Source organism: Apteryx rowi, unplaced genomic scaffold (assembly GCF_003343035.1).
Source record: "Apteryx rowi isolate R43461 unplaced genomic scaffold, aptRow1 scaffold_68, whole genome shotgun sequence".
Classification (NCBI taxonomy): domain Eukaryota; kingdom Metazoa; phylum Chordata; class Aves; order Apterygiformes; family Apterygidae; genus Apteryx; species Apteryx rowi.
In genome coordinates this window covers 3083714-3107584 of record NW_020450960.1, presented here as the reverse complement: position 1 = coordinate 3107584, position 23871 = coordinate 3083714, and the positions used below count along the sequence as shown (strand labels likewise).

The 23871-nt window shown below is 40.3% G+C and overlaps 4 protein-coding genes and 1 long non-coding RNA gene across 21 annotated transcripts in view; 2 read left to right on the top strand and 3 right to left on the bottom strand.

The window, feature by feature from the left end:
• Window positions 1-264, bottom strand: part of RBBP4 (RB binding protein 4, chromatin remodeling factor) — a 9270-nt gene extending 9006 nt beyond the window's left edge. For 2 of the 5 annotated variants that reach the window (XM_026085990.1, XM_026085994.1), the window contains exon 1: window positions 86-264. In XM_026085990.1, coding sequence (XP_025941775.1) covers window positions 86-101 — 16 coding nt within the window. In that variant the 5' untranslated portion in view covers window positions 102-264. The remainder of the gene's footprint in view (window positions 1-85) is intronic. The other 3 variants (XM_026085993.1, XM_026085991.1, XM_026085992.1) reach the window with 2 other exon arrangements.
• A 116-nt stretch (window positions 265-380) lies between these two features.
• Window positions 381-7637, top strand: ZBTB8OS (zinc finger and BTB domain containing 8 opposite strand). 10 transcript variants are annotated; one of them, XM_026086064.1, is made up of 10 exons: window positions 408-573; window positions 749-855; window positions 1680-1796; window positions 2033-2217; window positions 3676-3700; window positions 4304-4425; window positions 4651-4733; window positions 5108-5160; window positions 5438-5474; window positions 6181-7637. In XM_026086064.1, the coding sequence occupies exons 4-10, from the start codon at window positions 2130-2132 to the stop codon at window positions 6265-6267; spliced, it is 495 nt and encodes a 164-aa protein (XP_025941849.1). In that variant the 5' UTR covers window positions 408-573; window positions 749-855; window positions 1680-1796; window positions 2033-2129; the 3' UTR covers window positions 6268-7637. The 10 variants fall into 10 exon arrangements, with proteins under 10 accessions (XP_025941848.1, XP_025941849.1, XP_025941847.1 ...); XM_026086062.1 differs by lacking the exon at window positions 1680-1796 and adding an exon at window positions 1422-1456; XM_026086063.1 differs by lacking the exons at window positions 408-573; window positions 1680-1796 and adding an exon at window positions 381-401.
• LOC112975672 (zinc finger and BTB domain-containing protein 8A-like) lies at window positions 7150-13669 on the bottom strand. 4 transcript variants are annotated; one of them, XM_026086058.1, is made up of 4 exons: window positions 13504-13668; window positions 11503-12493; window positions 10414-10583; window positions 7150-9642 (listed from the first exon to the last, which is right to left on the bottom strand). In XM_026086058.1, the coding sequence occupies exons 2-4, from the start codon at window positions 12461-12463 to the stop codon at window positions 9511-9513; spliced, it is 1263 nt and encodes a 420-aa protein (XP_025941843.1). In that variant the 5' UTR covers window positions 12464-12493; window positions 13504-13668; the 3' UTR covers window positions 7150-9510. The 4 variants fall into 4 exon arrangements, with proteins under 4 accessions (XP_025941843.1, XP_025941841.1, XP_025941842.1 ...); XM_026086056.1 differs by having other exon boundaries at window positions 7150-9823; window positions 13504-13664; XM_026086057.1 differs by lacking the exon at window positions 13504-13668 and adding an exon at window positions 12968-13019 and having other exon boundaries at window positions 7150-9823.
• Window positions 13611-23871, top strand: part of LOC112975676 — a 23126-nt gene continuing 12865 nt past the window's right edge. Inside the window, exons 1-2 of the long non-coding RNA XR_003256694.1 lie at window positions 13611-13679; window positions 23551-23662. This is a non-coding gene — a long non-coding RNA (uncharacterized LOC112975676). The remainder of the gene's footprint in view (window positions 13680-23550; window positions 23663-23871) is intronic.
• ZBTB8A (zinc finger and BTB domain containing 8A) lies at window positions 17807-23787 on the bottom strand. Its single transcript, XM_026086060.1, has 4 exons — window positions 23621-23787; window positions 22380-23344; window positions 21684-21853; window positions 17807-21283 (listed from the first exon to the last, which is right to left on the bottom strand). Exons 2-4 carry the CDS (start codon window positions 23314-23316, stop codon window positions 20951-20953), a joined length of 1440 nt encoding a protein of 479 aa, XP_025941845.1. The 5' UTR covers window positions 23317-23344; window positions 23621-23787; the 3' UTR covers window positions 17807-20950.

Below are 23871 nucleotides of genomic sequence, written 5' to 3'. Positions count from 1 at the left end.
GGGGGGGGGGAAGCGCCCCCGCGCCTCACGGAGCCCCGAGGGGAGGAGGCCGCGCCGCGGGGCCTCGCCGCGCCGCGAGCCCTACCTTCCTTGTCCGCCATGGCGGGGCGGGAAGGGGCGCGGGGCGGCTCCGGGGCGCGAGGCGGGGGCGGGCGGACAGCTCCTGCGCTCGCTGCTCCGACCCCTCCGGCCGCGGCTCTATTGTTTCCTGCCCCCGCTGCGTGCCGCTCCGGCGCCGCGCACCCCTTCGCGCGCCAACGTCGGCCAATCGCCGCCGGCCGCCGGGCCGCGGCCGCCAATCCGCGCGCGGCACGGGGCGGGGACAAGGGGCAGGAGAGCGCGCCCGGCGGTCACGTGGGAGGGAGGCCGGGGAGAAGGCGGAGGAGCGGGGGGAGAGGAAGGTGCTGCTGAAGCTCCCTTGGGAGCCGCCATTTTCCGGAGGGGAAGAGGGAGGGTGAAGCGCGCTCCTCACTCAGCCCTTAAAGGGCCAGTGCGCAGCGCGGAGCCCCGACCCCGCGGCGTCCTCCTGCCGCCGACCGGGCCCCGGCGGCTCCTGGGCGAGGCCCCGAACCGGTACCGTGAGGCCCCGTGGTTCCAGCACGGTTGTGTGGGGGGCTGAGGCCTGGCCCGGCCCTTCCTCCCCACAGGGCGGCCAGCAACCTCCAGAGCATCCTCCTGCCTCCTCTTGGGTTATTAATTGCCAATAATTACTAATAACTTCCCTTTTTTCCCCCATAATTCCCTGCAGAGATGGGCCGTATAGACAACCGGACCGATATATAAGCCAAGCCTGATTAGCTGTGGATAACTTGGCACAATCAGTCGTGGATCTGACCGGCGGCAGTCAAGGAACAGGTTTAAAATCAAGATTTGCGCTCACCTGATTTTATTCCCTCTGAGCAGCACTGGCCTCCCAGTTTCAAGCTCCTCTTTGCCCCATATGGGCCTAGGTGCTTCTCGGAAAATGGAAGTTGGGAGGCCCCATGCCGTGTTGTCATATCTAGGACTAGCAGTAAGAACCACAAGTTGACTCTTACGTTGAAAATTGGGGGACTTGATGGTGTTATGTGTTATCTGTAAATCTATTATTCCCGTTATTTGGGGAAGCTGTGAATAAATCTTACTGTGCCCAAAAATATTAAGAGGGAGCAGGAATGACCACTCTGTGTGTAAGAACTCGCAGAGGTCTAGTCTGAGGAAAACTAACAGGCCTGAAGTTGATCAGATTATGAAGTTTGTGTCTGTTAGATTTACAGATGAAAAACTTGTATGAAACTCAGGATCTGGTCTGCAAATTTTAAGCAGAGATTTGATATAGTTTTTTGCTTAAAAAAAAAAAAGGACAAATTCTGCAAATAAATGAATATAGGAAAACCTCTGTGCTTATACAAGAGTAATATTTACCATGTATGTGATTCCAGGATTGAAGCCTTAATTGCAGTCCCTGTCCTAAGAGGTAACTAAGCTTTTTTCTAGAGAAAGGTCATACTTGAGGGCTACAGATCTTTCCTCCTGTCATGTGCTGTGGTTTGGAGGCAGTGGATATTTCAGATTGCTGTGTAACATATTAGTGAGCTGAGTACGCTCAACTGTAAAATGTAGTAGGAGCAGAAATTACCTGAAGCATGACAGTTTAATCTGCTTTATTGCTGTTTGATTATTTTTCATTATTGCAATAGTTTATTACTTGAGAATGAATCAAATGTGTGGTGCTGTACGCAACAGAGAAGATGAAGCATGATTCCTGCTGCAAGGAATCCTGGAGATTCTTGAAAAGGTCTAAGTGTGTCCTTTATGTAAGGATTGTAATTCTTTGGCTTCACTGACTGAACATACTTAAATTGTTTAGTAAGGCAAGCAGTGGAGGATTGGGCTCTAAACCCATCTCCCAGTGACAGTTTTAATAGCAAACAAATTAAAGATATGCATTTAAAATCTTGTTTCAAAAATATAAGTGTGTGTACAACTGTAACGAAACTGATATGGAGTGAAAGAAACTGAACTAAAAGGCAATTTTCCCTTTTATTACTAGCATCACATGGGAAGCCCGGCAAGACTGAAGCATGCATGGAGGTGGCCATTTTTCGTGAGACCAGGAAGTGAGTGAGTGTTATTCAAGCCCAACAGCTATGGCAGGCGATGAGAGGGACTATAACCTGACAGCGGAGCAGAAGGCTATCAAAGCCAAATACCCACCGCTCGAGAAGAAGTATGAATGTGAGTATTTCTAGTGTTACCTGGGCAGAGCGCATGTGTGACAGCGTAATCTGGAGGGAGGGAGAGAGAGGGGGAGGGAGGAAGTGAGGAGGATATGGCTTTTTAGGCACATACGGGGTTTCTTGATATGCCGGTATCCTGTGTTCGGGCTGTGGGGTGCATCTGTAGTTGAATAATAAAGATATCTACAGTTGTATTTATTGCAGATAAATGCCTTTTCTGTCATGGGTGCTAAAGAAATCATGATATGAATAAATTAGTTATAAGTCTTAGCTTGAAAACTTTCCTCTTTCAAGCCATTTCTTAGCTAGGCGGTACATATTTCTACCTCTCTTATATAAAAAGAGATATTCAAAGAGCGAGTTGGTCTTCAGCGTTGTTGTTCTCCCCCTCCCCCGCCCCCAACATGCAGTACTAAAAGATCATTATCTCTCCCTTTCCCCACCCCTGGAATGTCTTCTAAGAACATCTCAAGTAAGTGGGTGTCAGCCCAAGCACTAGCTTCAGGCACTTGCAGACCGTTCAGTGTCTGACTGTCTTTCTATTTGAGCAGTGTTTATCTGGAGGGATGCTGTATGCTGCCCTGTTAGAATATATATTTTTAGGATGTGTTTAGATCTTTATTTGATAGCAGTGCAGAAATACGGTGACATATTACAATAGTCATGCTCCTTCCATAATCGGAAGAGGTTTTATTCTCCTTTTAAATCCACTGGAATTTGTTTGCTTTAGAGACAGTTGTTGAGAACCATTAATAGTGTGTGGGTGATCTAAACAGCATCAGAACAGTGTTTCAGCTGGAGTGATCATGGCATGGCATTCATTCTTCGTCCCAAGTTAGCCCTGTTTCTACCAACATGGTATTATTATGCACTTCTGTCGTTCATCTAAGTGAGTATGAATGATATTCATGTAAAACCTGATACATTCTTGGGATGTTAATCCTACCTTGTTAATGAAGATTACTGTATATTTCGTATTATATACTTTTTGATATTATCCTTTTTGCATAATGGGTGTTTTGGGTGTGGACAGGTTGTTCATTGAGCTGTAAACATTTGCAAATCTTATCCTCTGCATGACTAGTTTTCAGTCCTGCAGACTTCAGCAAAAGTCGTTTACCCCTGGTTAAAGTTTTTTTCCTATCACAATTAACCTGCAGAACCCTGTTGCCTTTCAACAGCCATACCTTGTACACAGTACTCTACACACAGGGCACTGATGAAATTTATATTAAACACTATTTTTCTTCTATCAAACTTGGCAGAAATAATCCAACATTTCACCCGTGCTAACCTTTTCTAATATACTGGAAAATAAAGAGTATCACTGTTTGATGTGTCAAGATGAATACAAAAAGTTCTTGTATAACAATATCTGTTTTTTTTCTTTGAAAAAATACTAATTTTTAAAATACATTTGGTGACTTCATGCCTTTTCTTTTTCCTCCACCCTCAGATCTGGATCACACAGCAGATGTGCAGTAAGTATGGGCAGCTGGGATTTCACAGTATAGCAAATTGATTGTTTCTTATATTGCTATAAATCAGGAGTGACTGTTGAAGACTGGTTTCAGATGTATACCTTATGCAACTATGAAATGCCACACTCACACTGGGTTTTTTGGTGGTGTGTTTTGTTTCTGCTCTTGGGAGAGCATAGAAGCATTGTGTTGCTTAGCTTCTCCTCTAATGTAATAATCCTTTGGTGCTTCTGATTATGATTTTATTCTATTACTATATTATTTGAAAATGTCTTTCAAAATAGGGCTTTTAGTCTCCTTGCTTTAGAACCAAATTGCTTCCATATAGTCTACTTTTTAGCCATAGCGAGAAAGGACATTCCTGTTATCTGATAAAACATTTATTTTCCATTTTCTCCAAAGAAGAAACTCTCTTCTTTTCACATACTGCAAGAAGGAGTATCTCTGTATATGTAATCTTCTGCCCAAATGCATAGGTATAGAAAGGCCAGCATTTTTGTTCATTCACTTCTTTGCATTTATTCTCATGTTCAGATATCTCACCTGTATAAAGCTTACTTTTTTTGTGGTTACCATCCCATGAGTTATCCTGTGTCTCTTTAGGCTACATGCCTGGGGAGATACTTTGGAAGAAGCATTTGAGCAGTGTGTTATGGCCATGTTTGGCTACATGACTGATACAGAGACTGTGGAACCTCTGGATACTGTAGAAGTACAGGCAGAAGGTAAGATTGTAGTGACTTTATATTGGAACTGTATGAACTCTGAGGGAGAAGGGTACCAAAATCCTTTGAATCTTTAGATGCGGTTTTGCTGCAGTTAAAGTCTGATTAAGCATCACTAATCTTCTCTTAGTGTTGAACCTGTACTTCTGACATACTTTTAAAAAATGTTTCGGTGTTCTTGCTGGGAGAACCAACTGGCTATCTTTCTCTGCTTCAACCCTGCAGGACATGACATGCTGTCTCTTCTTTTTCACTTCTTGGATGAGTGGCTGTATAAATTCAGTGCTAATGAGTTCTTTATACCCAGGGTAAGTGTTCTGTTCTTTTTCTGTTTTGTAGGATGAGGTTCTGATAACACCTGCTCCAATGTTACTTTAGGAAAAAAAGATACAACAGATTACTTAATGCATGGAGGATACCAGAATAAAAAGACCTGAGAAATAAATTGTTAGCTTTGTTATCACAAACACCCACCATTAGCTGTCATTATATGGTAGAGACAGCTCTGTTGTATTTAAGTTCCCAGTATTAGTGTGTCTCTTTGAGGTTGCTCAGATTCTCTGGTTTCAGATTCCATTTAGAACAGTGGAAATGCAAGTCTTGCAAATGGGGATTTGCTGAGATTTTCTGCCAGAAGATAGAAGACCTTACAGACGTGTTTTTCCTCTTTCTTTCTCTGCAGGAGGTGAAAGTGCTTCACATTGACCGAATGCAATTCAAAATAAGATCAATTGGGTGAGCTTAAAGGATCAATTGAGTAATGAATATCTTTACTGAAAACACTCAACACTTTGGGAGGGTCACATATTGCCTTTAGAGTGACCACTCTGAAATACTATGATGTGCTGAAGTTCACTGATGCTTTCTAAAAATTGGATGGTGGACTTCCTTTTCTTCTTTTGAGGCTTTAAATTAAAGCTTCACTGTCTCATGTTCATTAATGAAACTAGTTATAACATTTGATTAAATATAACCAAAATTCCAGCCACCTTTTTTGTTTTTGTTATTAAAGGTGGGGAGAAGAGTTCTCTTTACCCAAACACCCTCAGGTATGCAATGGTTTATTTGTACATCTTTTATGTTTTTAAGGGTAGGACGTGTGTGTGTGGAGGGGAAATCTCTTCTAAATGAGACTTCTAAGTTATCAAGATATCGGAGCATAAACACTTCTGAATGGTATCACAGGCCACAATAATTTAAGATCTCACTTCCTACATGTTTTTTTGTGAATGCATTCCTGAAACTGTTGAGTTGAGTATCTCGTGGTTCCTCAGCACTGGCAAAACTGAACAGCTGGCTTCCTTTTTTGTGATGCTAATAATACAGTAAACCAATCTATATTCAGAATGTTTGCATGAGTTTGGTTCTCACACTGTTGTCAGAGCTTTTTGTTTAGTCTTTTTTGCAAGTTTATTTTCTAAAGAATTAGTAAAAGCCAATTCTTACCTCCCAGCTTGCTCTTTAGCTATGTCAGTATGAGAATAGCAATGTTGATGTTCTGTCAGAGATCAGAGGAGAAATTTGTACAAGAAGGAAAGAGTTATTTGTTCAGTATTTGGCCTGACCAAGTCGTTGCTATTAATATGCTAACTTTCGTATTCACCAGAACAAATATAGTTACAGCTTTTTGGGAGGGAAAAATTCTTAATCTGGATAGCATTTGTAGAAAGTGGTAAATATTGTGTATTGTCATGAAGAACTGTTGCAAGTGATCCTTCTTTAGAAAATCCATGTGTTTTTGTCTTTTCTTTCTAGGGCACAGAGGTCAAAGCCATAACTTACTCAGCAATGCAGATCTGTGAAGAAGAGAAGCCGGAAGTCTTTGTCATCATTGACATTTAAAGCAAGAAAAGTGTAATGAAATGACTGGATACTTATCATTGGCTAGCAGAAGTCCCTCAAAAACAGCCATCCTCTTGGAAGTAACTAAGGAATTGGCCAATTCAAATCATAAGTTGAAGGGAGTAATTGCAAGGAATGTACATCTGTGTTTTGACTTGAGGATGGCGAGCCAGACCAAGGCCTGTATGCCAGGAAAAAAGAACTAGTTGGGGTTTTCTGTTTGGGTTTTTTTGTGTGTTGGGGGGGGGGCAGGGAGATGAGAGAGTTGTAGGGGTTGAAAGTCTCCCAGGAAAGTTGGTATTTTATATCAACTTTTAAATAGATTAGTGGAGCCAGTAATGAAAATATTGCCTTTTTGTAGGGTGGCAGGGGATAATAATTGTTAATCTGCATGACTTCATTTGCAGATTTAAATATTCTAATTCTGAGGTGATGTCCCTCCATGTTATTTGAAGGCTCAAAAATACCTGCAGTGAGTCAGATTTAATGTAGAAAAGTTTCTGATTGTTTGAAGGATGCCAAAGAAAGTAAACCGATCTTTCAAAAAACTTCCAGAGTACTTAAAGAAAAAAAAAGGTAATGCCACCAGGTGGTGCTGAATTGCCATAGGTTTCCAAGTGAAATGCTAAAGCATGTGACCATGTATAATGAAATCCTAGTAGCGCTTAGTACCACTCTAAAAATAGAGATTGCTTTGCTGCTGTTGTGAAAAGGGATGCACTGGAGTTCTTTGCAGCTCCATTCCCAACTATGTCTCATCATAAAAAAGATATTTTTCTTCTTTTAAAACAACTACGCAGACTCTTCAAATAAAATTCCATTTCCTCTTTTTTAAAAAAAACAATAGAGAGCTTCCCCTCCGCCACGTAGGAGGAGTGTGTGGGGTGAGGCACGTGTCTGTAACTCTAATTATTCCTGCTGCTTCTGCTGAAGAAGAGTTCATGGTTTTCATCTGTCTTCATTATACTACAGAGTTGTGAGACTGTGCGGCAAATCCCAGAAAAGCTTCCTTTTGCCTTGAATGTCAGAAAATTCTGAACTTTTATTCACTGAATCAAGAATAATAATCAAAAAGCGTGTGTCTTGTTTTAAATCACGGGACAACTAATGTGCATTATCTGCCGTTGCTATTTAAGCATGAGACAGGCACAGTGAATACGAAGTCAGGGCTGACCTGACCCGTTTTCTTTCTGGTAAATGCTGCAAGTGCCTCACCTCCTGAGGTAACTTCTCATCTTTATTTTGTTGTAAAATCATCTTAAACAGAGAAGACTGAGTTCTTATTTCCTTATTGTGAAGATGGGAGATAAAATGATTTTATTTTTTGATAAAGCTTTAACGCTGAAATAAAACCTGGACTAAGAATTACAGATATGTGCATGTGTGAATAACTTTGGCCAGTGGATTTCTGAGGTTAATAATTTAACATTTGCGCTTTGTTCTCTGGCAAGATGAGCAGACTTTTGCATAAGTAATAATTAAGATATGCCTGTTGTAGATGATACATAAATTATTACAATTTGCATGCCCAGGACTTTCTTCCTCGGAGAGAGCCTCGGCCATGGGTGGGACGATGCCAGCCACAGTGGGGCTGCCGTGGAGAAGTGAGGCCAGGGCACGCCTGTTAAAATTGCTCTAAATAAACCGTTAGAGTTGCTCTAAATAACAGCTTTAAGCCTCTCCCTCCGCACCGTATCGCCCCTAAAAGCGACTGGGAGCTGCGGGCGACAGCACCGAACGCTCCCGTCCCTCAGCACCGGCTTCGACGCCTCATTGGCTGGCTGGGTCAGGTGACCGGGATTAGCCAATCGGGCGTCGAGTTGAGGCTGCTTTGTTCTCCACAGAGCCTGAGGGAGTCGCGACCGTTGGGGACTGCAGGGCAACGGCGGCTGTTTTCCTTTTGCCCAGCCCTCTAAAAAGGGAGAAGAGAAAATTAAACTATGTTGCTAAGTTTTAATTTTGTTGAAGTGCTGAGGTGCCCTGTTTATACCATCAGTCACAGACTTCAGTGACAGCAGTAAACTGCTTTGCTTTTAGGAATGGTGACTGGAACTTGTTGGAAAGACGTTTGGACTTCACTAAGTAAGTTTTATTTGTCTATTTTCTCAGTATTTATTAAGTACTTACTGCAAAATAGGTTTCACATTCTCCTTCAGGTAGAGACAGGTATCAGCTAGCAGGTACTTTCTGGGAGTCCAGAAAAATTTGATTACTAGAACTAAAAAAATTCAGAATAGCAAAGGTTGCTTAAACTATAAGAGAAGTTGTATTTAGAAATAAGTGTTTTTATACTGACTGCCCAGCAGCCTCTGAGCTTCCTAAATTTATGTAAGTTGGAAAGGCTTCCTAAAGTAGCTACGTAATCTAAGTTGCAAGTGTCCCACTGAAATAAAAGGGACTTGTCCTATTTATTATCTTTCCATAACATAGACAAGAGTTTAAGCAAATCTTGCACAAGTCCTGAAAAAATGGAAAAAACCTGTTAATCATACTTCCAGTGATTGCACTTTTATTTACTTGGAACCATGTTAGTGGAACTTTGTTTAAAATTCACAGTACAAAAACACTGCATGTCTGAAGAGGCAAACTCGTGCTAGCCAAATGCATTATAGCTGCTCTGTTTGCTATTCTACCCTTTATGGCTTTGTGTATTCTTTTAAACTATTCATGCTTTTTCTGAGCTATAAGAAGCAGTAAGTTCACTCAAAAAAAAGCATAGCTTTAGTAAATAGGCCAGTCAGCTGGAAGAATTTTTGTTTGGCTTTTTTACTCCTTTCTTATGAAGTTTCCTAAGTGTACTTGCACGTTAATTACAGTGTCTACAAAAATTTAGACTACATTTCCTAGCTGCTAATTTTAGTAAGACTTTTTCAAAGCAAGTTATCAGTAGTAGCTTTTTCTTTATATAGTATAGAATCTCCATTGCATAACTGTAAGTAGTTTACGTTTCCATTATGAATAGATACTCTGAGTAAGTCTTTGATTAAATATAAAGCAATTCTTCTAAATAGTTTCCAAATACTAAGCAATTTTAGGACAGTATCCAGAAGTAGTTACACTGTTGCATGTCCGTAAGTACAAAACAGTGTGTTTGTAGACCTTATTTTGCTTTTCATAGAGTTAAATATCACTAAAGTTTTATTAATGAAACTAATAAACCAGTGTTAGTTGGCAGGACACAAGTAATTTAATCTTGAATATAGCAGTAATAAACATACAAATAGATCTACCTAAGATTTGGTTTCACCTTTTCATCTGCCTCATCTGAAATAGCATCGTCAACATGTTGGATAACCAAATTATATGGTTCCTCCTCCGCTGTCTCTTCATCTGATTTCTGTTCTTCCTCCAAAGCCCATTTGGAATGTTTGTTTCCTGGAGAGGTGATAAGAGAATGCTCTGCATCTAGATCGTCAGGGATGTTGTCAAAACTAGCTTCTGCTAGACACTCATGGCACAGTCTGTAGCGCCTTGTTCCTTGCTGAACCACACATCCTGTTACGTCAGTTACATGACGCTTGCACTTTCTGCATATTAGTTTGCCAGCTTGATGTATCTAAAGAGATTTAAAAGTTGAAAATGTCAATGCTCACCCAAAAGCAGATTTTTTTATTTAAAAAAATTTTTTTCACTAAATCATTTTGAAAATAAAAATATAAAAATTTGGGAGCAGGAGATAAGCACAGATCACTTTATAAAAAGTCTGTTAAAATACATTGGCTGTTTTTAACTATGTTTTCAAAATCTCACTCTAGTTTTATAATGTTATTCAGTTATTCACAAAAAACTCAGTTATGCAATAAAAGCAACATCTCTAAGAAAGAAAATATTTTCTATATTGTAATCGTTGTTCTGTCACCTGGAGATTGCCACACTGGTGCACAGAATTTCTGGAGCAAAAACAAGCAGCAAAAGAAAAGATAGACAATAAATACCCCAAGAGCAGCATAGATACAAATCTGAAAGAAATCTGATTTTATTGTCTTCCATGAACACCAGCCCAATCTGCCAATTTAAATAATGAATAATTAAGGCTGCAGCTAGGAAGCGTTTCTGGTACTAGTTCTAGAAATGACTGAACAGCTGTTACCAATGGAATCTTGTTGGTTCCCCCCCTAAGCTGAATCTCTGATTGAAATGACATACTGTTTGGAAGTGGCTACGTAAATGCTCTAGTCGGGTGAATCTCTTCCCACATGCTTCACATGGATATGGTCGCTCTCCTGTGTGACACCGAAGATGACGCTTTAGGTCTGCCCTCCGTTTCACTGTGTGCGTGCAGAAGGGGCACTTGAATCGCATTCGAGGTAGATCATCTGTTACAGAGAAAAACATATAATATGTCAAATATTAATAGTCTTTCTTTATATAGTACTCTGATTATTTTTAAGCTTAAATTTGTCCTGTGGTCTGTCACTAAACAGGAGAAAACCCAAAATACAACCCCAAACTATTTCTTCCCATCCTTCTCTGGCAAACAATATTCTTTACGGAATATGTTAAACAGGCATTTGATAGTATATTTTTTCCCCTCACACAGAGTGAGACATATAGAAGACTATAAATATATGGGCATAATACACGCCTGCATCAAGAAATAGTTTTTAGTTTAGATATTTATAAGCCCTATGTAGCATATCAGGGTGTCTGAAGTCTTAAAAATATGCAATTATAATTAAATATTGGTATATTAAATTAGTCTCTATTAAAAAACACCTGTCTACTTTATTCTGTCATCTCAGGCATATGCCCTCTGTTCATCAGGGTCGTCTTTGATGCTTTATGTAGCATGGCCAAACAGTCATGAAGTTTAGGCTGTTTGGACCATAAGGGAAGTGGAGAATGCTCAGTCTAAAGATCTTAAGTGGCCAATAACGTGACCTTCTCTTGTAAAGAAAACAGTAGATTGAGTGCAAATACTGCCACATCCCCAAGCCAATTTCAGCTCTATAGGCCTCAAACTCCACTTGGGTCCAGATAATCTGATGTATATTATTTTAACTCCACTGGATATCTGGGACTGGTTCTCTGACTGTAATTCTCATGCTGTGTTTTGACTTCACGAAGTTTCTCATTCTGTTAGGCACTGCTATAAAGTACAGCAAGAAAATAATCTGCAAGTCTAGGCATCATTTTGGTTTTCATGCCAATACATCCATACAGGATTCTCTCCAAAAGATCTGCTGACTTCTTCCAGACAAAGAAAAACTTTCCAAAACCGTATCTTATTTTTACCTTCATTCCAACTACTCATTACACCTAAAATTGTGGGCATTGACGTGTACAGCTCATCTGCTTTTAATTCCATTAACTCAGGAGAATTTCTTGAAAGTTCTTGTTCTAGCTGAGCAACAGACCACCTCTTTGGTATAACTTCTGATTCTTGATTATATCCATAATCATCATGATCAACATCATTCTCAGCATCAAACTGAATTTCCTCTCTTGCCCGAGAGGTGTGGCTAGAATCTGATGCATTACAACCTCTGCTAGTCTGCTCAGTTTTGTTTGATTTATACTGCACAAAATCACGGGTTTGTGACAGTCCTAGATGTTTTCGGCGCTTTCTTGTTGGGCCCAATTTTCGGCCTCTTTTTGATAGCTGCATTTCTGGCCGTTGAAGACTTATCTGTGAAGACAGATAGCTGTTGTAATTGCTCCAGGAATTTTCATTCACCATACTTGCCTTTTCATCTGGAATTAAATGGGAACGTGTTGGGTTGCTCTTTGCTTTCCTTCTTGACCGATAAAGAGATGGGTGAGCAGGTTCATTGTTTGTACGTTTGGCCGAAAGGCTAAGGTAATGATCCTTTTCCTTTTCATTAATGTCCAGTGAGGATTTAATGAATGTCTTACAGACATTAAGAATATCTGTCATCTGCAGATAGCTAGCAGCTGACATTACTTCGATGACATTTTGACCAGTTAAAGACAATATGCCCGAATATACAAAGTCCAGGATAACCATAAATGTCTCTGGAGAGAAGACCTCAAAAGTAGCTATTGTTGGCTGACTGGTGTCTTTTGAACTCTGTGAAAGAAGCATTTTGAAATATCCACTACTAGCGAACAACACATTTCGATGTGCTTTGAAGACTTTCCCCTCAACCAGGATATTGCAGTCACAAAACAAATCTTGCTTCCGTTGTTCATTTAGCTGCTCTAGGAGATGAAACTGATGGGAAGAAATCTCCATTCCAATGAGGGAATAACAGGAAGTCTTGTCCTAAAGTAAATAAGCACAAGCATGACAATCTACACCTAACCCAAAGTAGCTGAATCCTATTTTAAGAGCAGATGAGCCCTTTGTTTAAAAATAAGAAATTCGTGCACATTAATGCATTCCCAATACATTCCTATTTCCCACCTCTCATCCCACCACATATTAGTAACATGAGGGAGGAGAAATTAACACCTCTGCAAGAAAGATGCCTCGGCAAGATCACGGCATTCATATCATAAAAGATTAAGATTAGGTCAGTGGAAACCTAAACGGTTCACAGATTCAGCAAGAAAAAAGAACTTGGCCCTGCAGCAGTGCGGAGTGCCACGATTCAAGAGCGAGTTCGTGCCTGGTTCTACATGCTGCAAGATGCGGGCACAGCCTCTCCCAGAGCGGACCAGAACCGCACACGGAGGCGGCGGCGCAGCCCCCCCGGCCCGGGCTCCCCCGGCATTGGTAGCGGTCGCTGTCACTCACCCGCCCGCCCGGCCGAATTGGTTGCTCGACCGCGAAGAGCCAGAGGCGCCCAGCAGCGCAGGACCCGCCCGCCAAGGCGCCGCGGCTCCCGCTCCCCGGCTCCGCGGGGGCTCCGCCGCGCGGCGGCAGCCCGGCGCCTGGCGCCCGGCGTGGCCCCAGCAGCTCCTGCCCCCGCTGTCCGCTGCCCGCCGCCTCCGCCGCGCCGGCAGCGCCCTGCCCGCCCTCTGCCGCGGCCCCTCTCGCCCCGCACCCGCTGCCCAGCTCCCGCTCCCGCGCAGCCCTTTGTTGCCGTGCCTGGCTCCTCGCAGCCGCGCCCGGGGCTGCAAATGGCGCCCGCTTAGGTCTCTCCCAGCGCTGTGCAGCCCGGGTAACGAGCGGCTCCGAGCGGCGGCGGGGAGCGCGCCGGCCGCGCTCGGGCCCCAGCGCCCGCGGGGACTGCGGAGCCGAGGGACGTCTCTCGCTGCCCCTTGCTTCTGCGCGCCTTCAGCCCCGACGCCCGATCCGACTTGTCGGTGTATTGCACAGCCGCCACTTACCGGCTGGGTTCTGCGGGTGGCTGCTGCTGCTGCTGCYGCCGCTGCCGCTTAGCCRAGAGGAGCAGGCGGTGGATGCGGGATCCCCGGCCCCCGCGTCGGGGCTATTTGCGGTTTAAGGCAATGTGTTGGTCCCGCAGCCCCAAACYCTGGAAGCCCGAACGTGAGAGAAACAAAAGGTATTTGCTGACGTGGGCGTTGGACAGAGACGCCCGAGGGCTGGGGACACAATTAAAGGGGCAACGCACCGATTGCAGGCACAGCCCAGCGGCTTCCTCCGCCTGATCGCCCTGCAGTCTGGGCTGCTTTCCTCTTCTCACACCCACATGCTACCCAAGAGGCCCACTAACTTACTTCATACAATGCGTTGCTATTGTTAAAGGCTAGTCTAGATAGCGTTGTATGTGGAAGGAAGGCGCCACCTGAATGGGAAATATCTGTAGTACTATGGAGTAGGACACATTACGTTGCTCAATTTAGAAGCATTCTTTTTATAAGCAGGAAAGTTTTGTATTCTAACAATGGAGATCATCCAGAACTCAAGTACTGGAATTGGGAGTGCAGTAGTACAGATAATCCTTTTATTTCCTTTTTGTGGAATAAAAATTCAGGATGCCTGTAAGAATGTGAGTCAGTTTCAGTCGTGTTTCTGAAGATCAATGATTAATTTCATTTAGAAGGGACCTCTGGAGGTCATCTAGTACAACCCCTTCTTCAAGGCAGGCCAATTAGAACAGGCTAAAAGAACAGTTCCCCTTTTCAAAGTAAAAGGTATCAAGTTGGGGTGCTGCAGAGAACTTCATTAGTGTTACATTTAGTACAGGAGATAAACCAAGACAGCAAAGTCTTCTTCCTTCCACTTCTCTCAGCTTTTCCTTAGAGAAAAGTTTTTTGTTCTGTGTTCCTGGTATTTTAATTTTTTTTTGATGCAGCAAATAAGACACCTCTTTTCTTTGGATTTCAGAGTTAAATAAGATTAACAGTTAGGCTAACTCAAATGTTGGAGTTCTTTAAAGTTAAATAATACAGTAAATGGTTCTTGAACTAATACCATGCTATTAGTTTAACTATGGCTGCCTTTGAACTAATAGTAACCCCCGACTGGCTTCTAACTTTCTTGAAATGTTCTACAAAAAAGAAGGCGGTTCTGGAATGGCTATATTAGAATAGTGAAATATTGTGTTTACAATTCTGTTTTACTTATTCATGTAGAAACAATGAAAGGACTATAGAATTAACTATTTGGGCTCTTCTGGGTTTATAATTTATATTTCTCTACCATGCAAACGATTAGAAGTCACCAGTGCGAGGCTGACCAGATCACACAGGTACTGGCCTCAGCAGTCCGCTGAAATAGGATCTTAATTATGAAATTTCAGATTTATTAAATAAACCTCAAATGAATGTGCTTATTCTAGTCTGACTGATGCTAACTTTAGCCTCCTGGCTTGAATAAAAATAAGCTTTTTTAGGATAAATTCAATTAAACAAGTTTAGTTTAACTGTAATCCTCACTTAACACCAATCTAGACTCTGCTAAGCCTCAGCAGTTAAGATTTTAGATAGATATTCAATTTAGCACTACTGTTGTTGTGCTAACAGATGCTAATGACTATCAGAAAGGGATCCTGGGATCCAGACACAGTCATTGACTCAATTAAAGCCAGATGGCAGGTCAGGCATTTTTCAGCTTAATCAAGGTCCATTTAAATAATAAATGGTGCTGAAGATATGGGGCTATTAGCCAAGACCCCTGTTTAGGCTATCAGAAGTTCAAAGCCAAGTATTTCTAACCTTATTCTGGTTAAAAGCATAGGATGCCTGATATAAGGACAGACGGTCAGAAAAGAGTTGAGAGAGTAGAAATTCAGCATTTGGGGACATCTACTGAAATGTTAGACTAGGGTATTACAAACTGTCAGCTTGTTTGTTTTTGTTATAGCCATTAATATAAAACAGTTTATATCTTTGTAAATAAGTATAATTATACAAACAGATGAATGTCTTGCATTATAGTGAGATTATATATGGCTTGAATGATTGATTTCTTATGCCAATAGCAATAGTCCCATGTGGTCTCAAGTTTGCGCTATTTTGTTTAAAGAAGTAAATCGGTATTTTTAAAATAATTTGCTCAGTTAATATAACTCTAAGATGCACCTAGAAGTCATCTCAAGATCTGGTTTGGTAGATTTTTAACATTTATATTCTTTTGTGAAGAAAAAGAACCTTTAATAGGTAATTTCTGGTAAAAATGTCAACTGAAATATTGGAAAAATAGTTTGCTTGCTTTTTACTGAATGTTGCTTTTATCTTTAATGCACAGAGGGTTAGTATTAAATGATTTTTTGCCAGCTTACCTTCAGAAGAAAATACGAGTTATCCTGTGTGGAACTGTTCAGTGATTGAAGCTAGGTCATGCACGTAATCAGTTCAGCAGCATTTTAAAATACTCCACCAAAAAGTAATACAAACCCGAACTGAAGGTATTAGAGCTTAGAACTATCTGTCTTTTTTAAGATACTGTGCACAAGCCTTAGATACAGGGTTAAGGGACAACTACATATTATAAGATACTTAGGATGAGGATGTAACTCAAATCTTAATAAGTAAATCTAAAATACTCCTGCCACCATATCCTCAACATCAACATGCAGCATGCTTGTTAATCATAGCTGTCACATCAGATATTACAACAGCATGATTCATGTCAGTTTTATACTGCAAGGTGTTCTGTCTTAATACTGTTGTGTGATGGTTGCTGCCAGTGCAGATTAAGAGATCAAAATTTAAGAAATTCTGACATTGGCATAGCTAGATAATGGAATAAAATAATCTCCGACAGTGACCAGATGCTTCAGGGAAGAAATGTTGTAATATATTTCATAATAATTTGATATCCAAGGGAGAAGTTTTTCTTAAATTGTCATTGAAAAATTTTGAAGGGTCCCAAAATCCTGGAGGATGGGATATTTTTTCTGAAGAGCCAGAAGTAAAGAAAGGATGATACATGTAGCAGTCAGTGTCAGTATCTACTCAGTTCCTCTGCTGCAGAGATCTCTGGGCTCACAGGCATTTTCACAGCTCACACTAAATCACCATTTTTGTATACATTTTTTTTTCACCTCAGTTCTTTGGAAGAGTAGAATATATATCAAAAAGTTGGAAAGAGATATTCATTCTGTATATTTTTCCTATTATTGTGAAAATGACAGCTGAAAGCTAGTCTTCCTGAAATTTTAAGATATGGGCAAGGGTTGTCTGTAGGAATAGTAAATAGAGAATTTTAGGTAACTTAATGGAAAATGAAAATATTGGGGGTATGATGTGTATGCTGCAGTTGAAAGAGAAAAGCAAATCAAATATTAAGCAGGCCATAGGTTTAGGAGGCAGGAAGAGAAATGCTTTACAATACAGTATTTTAGCATTTGAATGGATGGCAAGGTAGTCACCACAAAACAAGGATAGTTAGAGGTCAGGTACTAAACAGAGCATGATGAATCTATGTCTTCATTCTTGACCACGGTTTCATGAACACACGATAAACATGAGCCAAGCAGAGACTGTCTTCCAGTGACAAAGTATAGATAGAGGAGACAAAGGGACAAAGACACTAGGATTCCACAGAAAGTAGAGGTTTAAAAGAGGAGTGTCACTTGAAGCGGACACACCCCAATGTTAGTCAGTTGAAATGGGGAATGGAAAAGCAGAAGACAAGAGAAAGACATTTTGAAAATCAGTGAAGAACCAAAACATGCATTAACAAGTAGTATTTAAGAGCATCCAAGGCAAACAGTCATGGAGAAGCAAAAAGAAGTAAAAGGCACAATGAAGACACTAGTAAAAAACGATTTGAGAGGAATCATAGAACTCTTGGTCGTAGGGGACTTCTGGAGGTCTTTAATCCCACCTCTCACAGGAAACAAGGCTGGCACCAAGATCACATCAGATCATCCATGGTTTTGTCTAGCCAGGTCTTGAAAACCTTCAAGGACAGAGTTTTCACAACCTCTCTGGGTAACCTGTTCCAGTGCTGCACAATTTGAACCCCCCAAACTGAGATTTATACATACAGAGACAGTAGAGAAACTGAATCTGAATGGATTAATGTTAGCAGAAGAAGTCAATGTAGTCCTAAATAGCCTTCTCTAGGATTTAAAGATAAAATTGGGTACTTTACTTGTGACCTGGCAAAGTTCTAAAAGCAACACATTAAAATCAGCTTTTATCAAGTAAATTAAATTCTGTGGGAACAATCCTATGAAATGAACAACTGTCAAAGTTGTTTCTTTTAAAGTTTCCTACAACATCTTTGGCTTCCTCCTTGAAAAGAAGGAAAATGTTACTTCTGCTAAGGAGCGGTATGTGAAATTAACAGGAACATGAAGAAGAGAGTGACCAGAGGCATGGAAATGAAAGAAGGTGAAAAAAAAACAAAAGAACAAAAGAGGATTTCTTTCATTTAGAGAAAAACAAGCAAAATATATGATTGGGTATGTAAAACGAAGGACAGTGTAGAAAATATAAGGCACTTACATTTATCTTGTCTTGCAATACAAAAATAAGGGAACAACAACTGAAATAAGGCAACAAATGTAAAAATTATACCTTTTTAAATACAAAACATAATTGACCTATGGGAATCGCAGTCTTGAGCTAAAACTCCAAGCTTAGCAAGATACTTTAAAAATGACTACAAATATTTATTTATGCTACTGAGAATAATAACGTAAAAAAGCAATAAAAACCCTTGTTTGCCAAGACATACATCAGCAGTTAATCTGCCTATACTTAAAAAGTAAATGTCTTCATACGGATAGACTGTTCTTTGTATAATTGCCCATTATAGCATTTCACATCTTTTTCTGAAGCATCTGGTCCTCACTCTTCTTAGATTTAGAGTAGCTAATCAGACTGAATATCGATCCAGAAATCCCTTTGCTTCTGAAACCCTTCCCCAGACATATATAACCCCTTAATATTCTCATCTTTATAGCTGGCAGTTAGGATTTCAGTCTTACGAGTGACACTGTCTTTTCCCATCCCCTTAATCCATCCCCAAATACACACACACGTGCACGCACACGCACACACACGCACACACACATGCACACTAATCCCAGTTTTTTAGTATTCTGGGACAGTAGGCACAGATACCTAGAATTTATTGTGCATACTGTTTAATTTAAAGGGAAAGGGAAAAAGCTATTAAATTCTATTTCTGCAAGCATTTTCTCTTGGAATCTGCAATTGATTGAAGCCATTCCATATTCCTTTATATATTTCTTTGTTCTATATTTGATTTCATTAAGGTTGCTCATGGAATATTTTTAACCATTTTGTATTATGAATTTTTGGAGCAATAAGCTCCAAGAAATTACTATCTATTTTCACATCAAGTCCATTTTGTGGACTGCTGAATAAAGTGTAACATAAAATAGAGTGTCATTAGAAAGTTTGATAAATCCCCCCCCTTCCACCTGCCCCCCAAGTCCAAGCCAATGAATGATAATTTCTGTAGGAGCAATAAACACCACTCCCCAACTGGATAAAAAGAAATAGGGTCTCCTTAGAACATACGAGCAGGCTACTTCTTGACAGTCTTGCAAGTTCTTTTTTTTTTTTTTTTTTTTTTGCGGGGGCGGTGGGAAGGGGAACACTTAATGCTTACACTGTGAACTTGGTAAGGAAACGCTTGAGCTCTCATTTCAGAGACTTGTAGGCTAGCCATCTGCAGCCTGGTAAGAAAATGCTGCACTCTCTGGTAATGATGATACTAATAAAGCTATACAGTTTTTACAGAAATAAAAATAAAATAGTGACTTTGTAGCTGCCCCTGGGAAAAAGATTATATAGCATATATATGGAATGGTTCTGTAATTAATCCCAGGTTTCAGGCAAACATGCTTACACAGTAGTAAAAAAAAAAAAAAGAAAAAAAAAGTTTTCAAAGCCTTTACCCATTGACTTCAGTGATCAGAGGATGAAGCCTGTAGTAATACTCATTTCTGTTCAAGAAAATACAGAGTAAAAGCACCCTAGCAGCATACTTCTGCTCTTTTCCTGTTTACAGTGCTGGTTAAGATAAACTCACTAAGTTAGAAAATAAAGTGGCTCATTTTGTTTTAAAAGTAAACTTTCTTCGCCATTAGTCATCTCTTGTAGTCTAATTGTAAATAAAGTAACACAAATACAATGTCTAGAGCTTTCAGTACGTATTGTTCACTGGTGTATAGTAGAAACTGAAAAAGGTTAAAAATCTTCTCTTGATGACTGAATGACTCTGCGAATATATAAACTGATGACTGCATCTTAAAACTCATCAGTTTAAACTGAGTACAGGTCAATACAAACAAGAATAGTCAATGGCTTCAGATGTAAATCTCATCAGTACCATTTCTAATGATATAGTATATATAGTGTACAAGTTAGCTGGCTCTGCCATCATTATTGGCAATTAGAATAGGGGATAAGGAAAGAACACAAAGGCCAAAGCAACCTTGTAAAGATTGTTTCTTTCACATTGGCATTGAAAAGCTGGCACTGCCGCTGGTAATGCTGTGGATGCAGGGCTACCAGTCACGTCGCATCAGCACTTTTGAGATTTAAAAAAAAAAGTATTTTTCCCATGGTTACTAAAACACACCCCAACTTGAGTTCCCAGTTTTTAGAGTGAATAAAACATCTACTGGTATGAATTAATGATCCATATTAGTAATCATTTTATCTCTGATGGGTTGACTAGGAGTAGTATGCATGTGTTTTATTTTCTTGTAAAGAAATATTTCTTGAATGAATGATCTGCTAAAGATTCAAAGATTCTCCTTATTAGAATAACTTTTTAAAAGAAAGTGCTTTTCCAAATGTATATGCTAAAACATTTTTATATGTTCTTTCTTAATTCTCTGCCTGGCTTTTCTAATCATATGAAGACTTCATGAAATTTCATGGGAGATTATCTTCACTTCTGAATGCTGAAAAGAGATTTTCTCTATATCCTGCAGTGGTGGTCGTGGGTATTTATACTTTCTTGATCACCAGATGATACTGCATATAAAACCCACATCTCTAAAAGTTTAAGAAGTGGGTAATTTACAATGCCTTATGACTTTTTTTTTTTTTTAAGTATTTAGACTCTACCCCATTGAAAAAGGTTTTTAGAAGGGGCCCATTGTCTACTATAAAAAGTTATCCATGTAGTACCTCAGTTTCCTTATTCATCCATTATTCCATTTAAGGATGGATTATTTCTAATGAAGCAAAATACGGGTATTTTGATAACAAAATTCAAAATGGGATCAATGGCATGTCCATAAATGCATGCAAGTTTGGACCTGTTCAAGAGAAACCAATATGTCTTTGTATGATAACAACAGGCTGGTGGAGGGCTTATGGTCAAGACACAGGAATTCAATGTAAAAGGGATAATTTACTAATTCTTATCTCACAACTACCTAATATTTGGTTTTACTTCCTTCTCATCTGCTTCATCCTCACTGTCGTCAACCTGCTGAATGACCAAGTCGGTTGACCCATCCTCCACAATCTCCACATCAGATCTGTTGTCTTCCCCATAGTGCCACCTGGAATCTTTATCCCCTTCTTGTGGAAATTCAAGGGGTGCTTCAGCCTCCAAGTCAATGCGAATACTGTCTATGCCAGCTTCAGCCAAACACTCATTACAGAGTCTGTAACGTCTTGTCCCCTCTTGGACCACTTGTCCTGTTAGCTCAGTCACGTGGCGTTTACACTTTCTGCAGATAGGCTTACAAGCCTGATGAATCTGGGAAAATTGAAATGAATAAATTTGATATTTTATCCACAGGGAAGAAGTGTTAAGATCACAAAAAGTAGGGCTGGAGTAGTGTCAAACGGTAGTGTTAACTCATTTTGAGAGACAGTCGTCCAAATGTTAAAAACGAAACAAACACAGGCTCTATAACTGCCCACTTAGACTCTATTACAGGACTTACATAGAGCACAGTACCTTTCTGAGCCATCAGTTAACAATGAATTTTCATATGAATTATGCTTCACATCGACTTAAACAAAACCAGATTAATTCTATATTACCTCTTAAGGTAGGCAATATATCAACGAGATGCACTTACACTGTGTTTAATTATACTAACACAGTTAGATTTACACATTAAACAAATCATGCAGTTACTAAAAATACATACTGTTCGAAAATGGCTACTTAGGTGATCTAGCCTGCTAAATCTTTTTCCACATGCCTCACAAGGGTAAGGGCGCTCTCCTGTATGACAGCGAAGGTGACGCTTTAGGTCTGCTTTTCTTTTCACCACATGTGTACAGAATGGGCACTTAAACCTCATCCTGGGCAGATCATCTGTTAGAAAATAATTTAAGAAAAACTTTAAAAGTCATAACAAGTCTAGTCATGTAATATTCTAGGAAAAGGTTATTCTAGTTATGAAAAGCAACACGAGCAAGCCATTTTTATTTTTAAAAAATATTATTATAGGTCTTGTGAAATACAAAAATCTTGTCTTTCCTGTTAATTATACAAGAGTGCAATAAAGGAAATGGAGTGGTCCATTAGCTATATTAAAATGGATTTAAAAAATCCAAAAGGACTAATATTTGCAGGATGAAGCTGTGGAGACACTAAAGGTTATGCATTTTGAAAGGGTAGTTTTAATAAACTAGTATAGCTATCAGGACAAATTTAAGACAGATATTTCCATCATTCATAATTATTAAAAAATAGAGTTAAACTTGCCAAACTTACATTTCTGGACAATACAGATGAATTTTTGTCAATATACACTTTCTTAGTAATGTATATTTTCTCACTGATAGAACAGATGATTAACAGATGATTGTGTACTTAGAGCATTAAAAACAACTCTTACCTTCAGCCCAGCTTCCCATGACACCTAGAATCGAGGGCATGCTCGTATACTGCTCGTCTGCTTTTGAAGACTTGGATTTACCAGAAGAACGGGGTGATTCATGCCCTTGCTGTGATACAGCTAAACTCCTTGGTATCACATCAGACCCTTGACCATATTGGTATCCCACATGAGGAGATTCAACTTCTGTTTCAATCTGAACTTGCTCCTCAGATTGAGTAATGTGACCAGCAGGCTCAGAAGCTCTGTCCTCAAGTTTGCTCGATTTATAGTGAGGAATGTCAGAAGGCTGCTGCAGTCCTAGGTGCCTGGATTTTTTTATGGAATCCTGCCTTTGCTCATGCTTGGACAGCTGTTGCTGGGCATTTCTTTGAGAAGTTGGATAGTAGTTGAAATTGCTCCAAGCACTTCCACCCATCATACATGTCCCTTGATCTGGATTTAAGTGAGAATGTGGAGGGCTGTTTTCTGCCCTCCAGCCAGCACCATATAAGCAAGAACGGTCACCATTTGAATTTACATCTTTGTCTGAAAGACTGAAGTAGCGATCCTTTTCCTTCTCACTGATGTCCAGTGATGACTTAATGAATGTTTTACACACGCTGATAACATCGGTCATCTGAAGATAGCTAGCCGCTGACATGACTTCAATGACGTTCTGACCAGTAAGAGACAGTTTGCCCGAATACACAAAATCTAGAATAACTGTAAATGTGTCGGGAGAAAATGCCTGGAAAGTAGCTGTTGTTGGCTGACTAGTCTCCTTTGAACTCTGTGAAAGGAGCATTTTGAAATAGCCACTGCTGGCAAACAGCACATTTCGATGTGCTTTGAAGACCTTGCCCTCAACCAGGATATTGCAGTCACAGAATAAGTCTTGCCTGCGCTGCTCATTTAGTTGTTGCAGGAGGTGAAACTGGTGAGAAGAAATCTCCATTCCAGAAAACGTGAAATGTAGTGTTGCTCTAAAATAAAAACATAAAGTCTTGAGTTCAGCATCCTACAACTCAGCCAAAGATACTGGACCCAATTTTACAGATATCTTTTAAAATAATCTTTCTTAAAATATATGTTTTTAAATAACAATATGCATAACCATACATTTTATCTTGAAAAGAAAAGACTCCAGAAATAGAAAAAGCCAAATAAACCTGTACACATTATTTTTCAGAGATGCGTGTGCTACAGCTAGGAGCATCTACTTCCTAAGGATGTGTGCAACTCGCTGGAAGCTGTACAACCTTCAGACAGTCAGCAACAAGACGACGAGCCCTTCAGCAGTTGTGAGTGTCTCGGTTGAAGAGTGTGTCCATGCCTTGAGTTGACGTTATCACATCGCCCTGGTCCGGCTGGGCTCATATCCTCGCCTCCGAAGGGACCAGAAATGGGTAGTCAGCGGCGCAGCCCGTAGCGGCCGCAGCCCTCCCGGCCCGGGCTCCCCCGGCATTGGTAGCGGTCGCCGTCACTCACCCGCCCGCCCGGCCGAATTGGT

What these genes read in the sequence shown, in the direction of transcription:
- LOC112975672 (XM_026086056.1), bottom strand. Translation starts at nt 12,463, where the DNA reads ATGGAGATTTCTTCCCATCAGTTTCATCTCCTAGAGCAGCTAAATGAA. An exon ending in AATGAGTAGTTGGAATGAAG is followed by an intron (nt 10,584 to 11,502) that starts GTAAAAATAAGA and finishes TCTCTGTAACAG; the next exon opens with ATGATCTACCTCGAATGCGA. An exon ending in TACGTAGCCACTTCCAAACA is followed by an intron (nt 9,824 to 10,413) that starts GTATGTCATTTC and finishes AAATCTCTTTAG; the next exon opens with ATACATCAAGCTGGCAAACT.
- ZBTB8A (XM_026086060.1), bottom strand. Translation starts at nt 23,316, where the DNA reads ATGGAGATTTCTTCTCACCAGTTTCACCTCCTGCAACAACTAAATGAG. An exon ending in CATGGGAAGCTGGGCTGAAG is followed by an intron (nt 21,854 to 22,379) that starts GTAAGAGTTGTT and finishes ATTTTCTAACAG; the next exon opens with ATGATCTGCCCAGGATGAGG. An exon ending in TAAGTAGCCATTTTCGAACA is followed by an intron (nt 21,284 to 21,683) that starts GTATGTATTTTT and finishes CAATTTTCCCAG; the next exon opens with ATTCATCAGGCTTGTAAGCC.
- ZBTB8OS (XM_026086063.1), top strand. Translation starts at nt 2,130, where the DNA reads ATGGCAGGCGATGAGAGGGACTATAACCTGACAGCGGAGCAGAAGGCT. An exon ending in TGTAGAAGTACAGGCAGAAG is followed by an intron (nt 4,426 to 4,650) that starts GTAAGATTGTAG and finishes TCAACCCTGCAG; the next exon opens with GACATGACATGCTGTCTCTT. An exon ending in CTTTACCCAAACACCCTCAG is followed by an intron (nt 5,475 to 6,180) that starts GTATGCAATGGT and finishes TTTTCTTTCTAG; the next exon opens with GGCACAGAGGTCAAAGCCAT.